This window comes from Pseudopipra pipra, chromosome 2 (assembly GCF_036250125.1).
Source record: "Pseudopipra pipra isolate bDixPip1 chromosome 2, bDixPip1.hap1, whole genome shotgun sequence".
Taxonomy (NCBI): domain Eukaryota; kingdom Metazoa; phylum Chordata; class Aves; order Passeriformes; family Pipridae; genus Pseudopipra; species Pseudopipra pipra.
Genome location: NC_087550.1, coordinates 44826073 through 44832072, shown reverse-complemented (window position 1 = coordinate 44832072; position 6000 = coordinate 44826073). Strand labels below are relative to the sequence as shown.

At 44.7% G+C, this 6000-nt stretch overlaps 1 protein-coding gene across 8 annotated transcripts in view; it reads left to right on the top strand.

Moving 5' to 3' along the window:
* Positions 1-1382: 1382 nt before the first annotated feature.
* Positions 1383-6000, top strand: part of PSPC1 (paraspeckle component 1) — a 61865-nt gene continuing 57247 nt past the window's right edge. For all 8 annotated transcript variants that reach the window (XR_010428268.1, XR_010428265.1, XR_010428266.1 and 5 more), the window contains exons 1-3: positions 1383-1882; positions 3449-3750; positions 5863-5958. Coding sequence is in view for 4 of the 8 variants with exons in the window: in XM_064645285.1 (XP_064501355.1) it covers positions 1496-1882; positions 3449-3750; positions 5863-5958 (785 nt within the window). In the remaining 4 variants the exon portion in view is untranslated. The remainder of the gene's footprint in view (positions 1883-3448; positions 3751-5862; positions 5959-6000) is intronic.

The following is a 6000-nucleotide window of genomic DNA, read 5'->3' as shown; positions in this document are numbered from 1 at the left end:
TCTATGAGGCAACTAGCAAACTAATGAGCTCTTTGTCTGATGAAACTATGCTCCCACTGAACTACTGCTTGAAACACACAGATCAAACCAGGCAGCTGGGCATCTCGCAGGTGAGCAGGAGAGCAAACTACAGTCTTGTGCTGCAAATGAGAGATATATGTAGTCTTTGCTACAAGAAGGGGTGCCCGAGGAAGGATACGTTTGACTTCACACCTCTCAGAAGAAAGTCATCCCCTTTATAATGAAAGCTGTTGCCCTGTAAGAAATTGTTCTAGAAGCAGCAGACATAACAAGGCCTCTCTTCACTGAGATTCGTCTCCTACATCTGCCTCAGTGTACATTTTTCCTGTCCTGTCCATCCGCAGGTCCTCCCATGCTCCACTGCAGTGCCCGGGTGGTCCTTCCTGCCCTGCGTCAGAAATAGTGTGGCCAGCAGGCCTAGGGAAGTGATTGTCCCCCTGTACTTGGCACTGGTGAGGCCACACCTTGAGTCTTGTGTCCAGTTTTGGGCTTCTCACTACAAGAAAGACATTGAGGTGCTGGAGCATGTCCAGAGGAGGGCAACAGAGCTGGTGAAGACTCTGGAGTGCATGTCCTATAAGGAGCAGCTGAGGGAGGTGGGGGTGTTTAGCCTGGAGAAAAAGGAGACTCAGGGGTGACCTTATGGTTCTCTATGACTATCTGAAAGGAGTCTGTAGCCAGGTGAGAGTCAGTCTCTTCTCCCGTGCAACTAGTGACAGGATGAGAGGATACAGTCTTAAACTGTGCTAGGGGTGGTTTAGTTTGGACATTAGGAGGAATTTCTTCACAGAAAGGACGATTAGACATTGGAATGGACTGCCCAGGGATGTGGTGGAGTCATCGTTCCTGGAGGTGTTTAAGAAAAGACTGGACATGCACTTAGTGCCATGATCTAGTTGGCATGTTGGTGTTCGGTAAGAGGTTGGACTCGACGATCTCAGAGGTGTTTTCCAACCTAAGTGATTCCGTAACTCTGTGATTCCCAGGGCTGTCCCTCCAGCCGCCTCAGCCTCTCTCGTGTCACGCCTGCCTCCCTCCTCCGCAGCGACCAGACACCCCACCAGGGCATCCCACCTCCCTGCCTTTCCCTCGGGAGAGACCCCGTCGAGGGGCTCCTCTGCCTGGGGACCGCCTGAAGAGACCATCGCTCTAATATAACATGGCTGCGCCGGCGTCTGCTCTCCGTGCGGGCGAGTCACGCACCGAGGGAACCTCCGGGCGGGTTATCCCCCTCAGGCAGCGCAGCCGCTGCCACGCACTCGCCTCTGCGGAGCCGAAGACGGAGCGCCGTGAGCCGTAGGCGCAGCCACGGCCGTGAGCGGGGGCGCTGCCTCTGGGCGGGGCTTCTGCGGGGACGTTACAACTCGCCGGGGCTGGCGGCGGCGCCATTTTGAATCGGCCGAGGGTCGGAGGCGGCGGCTGCGGAGCTGGGATCCGCGTCACCCGAGCGAGAACCGGCGAGGAAGGAGCGGATATGGCCGCGAATAGGAACTTGAAGCAAGTGCGGATCGAGAATAGCTCCCCAGCGGCGCCGCTGGGCATGGTGGGGGGTGGCGGCGGCGGCGGCGGCAACCTGAAAGGATTGCGGGGCCTAGAAACGGAGAGTGAGGCGGCGGCGGCCATGGCGCTGGCGCCGAGCAAAGAAGGTGGCGGAGATGAGGAGCAGGAGGGTGGCTTCACCATCGATATCAAGAGCTTTCTCAAACCTGGAGAGAAGAGCTACACTCAGCGCTGCCGGCTGTTCGTGGGGAATCTGCCTACGGATATCACCGAGGAGGATTTCAAGCGCCTCTTCGAGCGCTACGGGGAGCCCAGCGAGGTCTTCATCAATCGGGACCGTGGCTTCGGCTTCATCCGCCTGGTGAGGAGCCGGGCGAGCCCCTGTGGCTGCCCCGTGACCCAGGGGCTGCCTCTGCAAGCGGGACGCTTCGGTCCCTTGCCCCCCGCCCCCTTCCCTTCCTTTTCGGCGGGTGTAAAAAAATGGCAATGTCTGCCTCTCATTCTCTCTGCTCGCTGCTAGCGCTGGTCCCTCCCCCTCCTCTTCTTTCTCCCCCTTCCCCTGTTACATGCAAGCCAAAGCCTTGCGTTCTGAGTAGCCCTCCCGGCCCCTGGCGTTTCGGACCCCGCCTCACCCGTCGGCGCTGGGCAGAATTATTTCGAAATGCCGCTGCTCACACATCGTGAAAACAGAACATACAATCATGGAATTGCAAAGAATGGGCGACCTTGGTTTGTTTAAATCACTTGTGCCCAGATAAGACTGGATTTTTAGGGGTAATACAGTATTTGATCAAACATGCTCGAGTTGAGCATGCAAAAAAAGGAATCATCCGGAAAGTTTATGATATTGTATTTAAATGTCAATTTAATATGCAGTTTTGGTTTTCACGATTGCCGTGTCTAGAATGCTCCTATTTATATCAATCTCAGAATAGGTTTAGAGTTCCTTGGGTGTCTCTAAATATGATTTTTTCATATATTTTACTGGCGAGCAATTTTTTTCTTTTTGGTTGTCATCTTTAAATGCTTGTGGCATTCTGCCATACATCTTTTACCCTGAGAGTTCCCTAGCCTGAAATAACAATTTTCTGGAGGAAGTGTGATGTATTTACATGCCATTATTCAGTTTGGTATGTAATATAGATCAGATAGAGCTTTTATGTGAACTTCCCTTTTCCATTATGTTCAGGAAATGTTTATATATATATATATATATATGTTAGCTTACCTAGTCAGTTGAACTGTGGAGAAAGATCTTAAGAATAATTTCTTTAAGGGATTGCAGGTATCAAATTCGGTGAAGTGAGGAAAAAAAGCAGTTGTTCATGCACACTGTCTCATGGATGTGGGTGCAGAAAGCCTGTAAATGTGAGAAGATATGAGCAGAGAAGGTGATTTCATCATTTGTTGATGAAATTTGAATTGGACATCCATTGAGAGCAAGTGTGATATTTTCACTTATGAAAAAGCAAAACAAGAAGCCAAACCAAAATACCTTAGGTGCTGTAGTGTAGTCTTTGAAAATACTGTTCCTGCTATGTGGAGCTAGGAATGTAGAATATAAACATCTGAGTAGGTAAATATGAAAAAGCATCAAGTTTTCAACTCTACTCAAAGCCTTTATGGGGCAGCACTGTCATAATGGAAATTTGTTAAGTCCTCAAATGTGCAACAAAGATTAGTGTGTGTGTCATTTTTTAGAATAAATCATAGGGGATGACAGATGCCTTTTTTTTTTTCAATCAAAGGACAGGAACTTCGGTGATTTTTTTTTTTGATTGGTGGGGGGAAAAGGTTGAATGACCCTGATGCTAGTGTGGTCAAGTCAAAGAAAGCAACTTTGCTGCTTCTTGAGGGGGGACACATGAAAGTGGCATCTGTTGTCTTTGAAAATAAAATCTATGAAATATTTTGTATCTTGATAAAGGAATCTAGGACCCTGGCTGAAATAGCGAAGGCAGAACTTGATGGTACTATTTTGAAGAGCAGACCACTTCGAATTCGATTTGCTACACACGGAGCTGCCTTAACTGTCAAGAATCTTTCACCTGTGGTTTCTAATGAGCTGCTGGAACAAGCATTCTCTCAATTCGGGCCAGTGGAAAGAGCGGTTGTTGTAGTAGATGATCGTGGCAGAGCTACAGGAAAAGGTTTCGTAGAGTTTGCAGCAAAACCTCCAGCACGAAAAGCTCTAGAAAGATGCAGCGATGGGGCATTCTTGCTAACAACGTAAGTTCCCCGGCTTTTGTTTGAATTTGTGTGAGTGTATCTTTCTGCTGTGAACAAAAGCTGCATTCGTGGGCATTTCCTAGTTCTTAAGAAGACTGAGATTCTGCCGAGGTTTATAACAATAATCTCTGAAAAACTTCTATTTCTAGGGCAAGCAAACTTACAAATTGCAGAACTTCTACATCTCTTATTTCTGTAAGTGCTGAAGGGAGTTGTTCAGTGCTGTACTTCACCACATTCACAAGTGACATTTTCAAATGCTTTCTGAAAGGCTATTTGAAATGATGAATAGTCATGGTTTTTTTTAATTTTTATTTTTCTGATTCTCATTTGGGAAAATAAGACTGTACTTTCACAGTCTGGAAACTTGCTGCCATTGAATTGGGGAACGTGTAGTTCTTTTCTTACCTTGGCTGTGCTGTTGATCTTTTTATCTGCTTGAGAACTTCATGATATTTCCGTAAGCCTCTTGTGCTTGCTAAAACAACAGAAAAGCATTCAGTTTTTCTTGGGCTCTTTTTGGTCTGTTTAAACACATGATGGTGCTTGATAATGTCAGGTGCAGGAGAAAATGTTATCAGAAGGAGATTGCAGGTGGGTAAGGGGTCTGGAACTCCTATTTCTTGTGATAATCTCATAAATCTCGTGTGCCACTGAGCTGATTTGGTTGCTACATAGTAAATTCATTCTGAATAGGTCTTTACTGTTATCAGGAGGTGCCAGCAATTTATTCTTATCCCCTGGGTTTTCTTGGCATTAGTATTTGAATGGAAGCGTGGTGAGCCAAACAAGGGAACTAATCTATTCCAGTGTTAACATGAGTGTTATTTTTGGCATGAGAGGTGTGGCAGGGGGAAGAAGCCAGGATATGAGGGGTAGTAGTCTTGTTTTACCAGCTGGATAGATTAGTTGAATTGACCATCTAACTGTGGCCTCGGTGAATAAAAAGCACTTGATCTTTGTCTCGCTTAGATGGCTGACATGTTCCCTAAAGCACAATTGCAAAGATAATTAACATGAATGTGGTGCCATGATATTTTTAAGTTTTGCTTCAGAGTCTAAATCACATTTATTAGCTGAAAACTCTTTGCTTGATGAGAAGAAAATCTTTACATTCATGGGTTAAATGTATCAAAACTAGACATCTGAAACAACGATCTATAGATTTAAAATTGTTTTGAATCATAACTTGTTAGCGCCACAGTTCAGTTTAAAAAAGCAGTTTAAAAAGCAACTGTCATCAATTGCCATGCAGATACCATCAGAAGAAACAGTTGCTGAGTTGTGCCCTGTGATTCCAGACTTCATCTTTTTAATCTAGACTTGATGCACCAAGTGGTGGGTGATGATCTGCAAGGTGAAATAAAGGTGTGGAACATAATAAATGAGTGCTGGTGTTTCTAGCGGTTTAAAATATGTTTTGTAGGCTCTGCTCCCAAGACTGATGCAGAGAGTTTTTTACACAGTTCAGGATTCTTATACTGCTATCTCTGGCAGTACTGGCTAGTACTTGCCTCTAGTTACTACATTTCAAGGACGTGATTTTCAAAGATAAATTCTGATTTGTGAGTGTATGGTTGTTCAAAGAATGGGTTTTAAATAACTTAAGCAGAAATGTCTTTCTAATTATCACTGGAATATTAATGCCAAATTGCCAAGGTGTTTTCAATTGTAGAGAAACTTTCAATAATAAGTTCTAAAAGTCTGTAGAAATATCAAATTAGGTTGTGTTATTCTGTTTTGAATTTGAGGCTTTCTCAGTATAATCATGGCCCCCGTGTTGCCTCACTGATAGAAACAAAAAGGTAATTCCTTCCTAAGTATGTTGTAGTTGTTGGTAGATGCTTTTGATATTTTAAAAAATCTTTCCTTCATAGCAAACAGAACTATGTCAAGTTGTGGTTTCTGGGCTGAACAGCTGATTTTGGGCATAGAAACAATTATTTTCAAAGGTAATTCTTAAAATCAGGATTCATTGACAGTCTAGGATTTAAGGCAAGATACAGGAATTATAGAATACGTTTTAGCTTTCTGGAGTGTTTCCTCAGAATGCTAAAATAACTGTAACTGCTTGATCTATGATTCAGTTATTAAATTGGAAATGTTTTCCAGAACACCTCGACCTGTTGTTGTAGAACCAATGGAGCAATTTGATGATGAAGATGGACTCCCAGAGAAGCTAATGCAAAAAACACAACAGTACCACAAGTAAGTTGTGATTAGCTTTATTTTATAAAACATGATTTATGT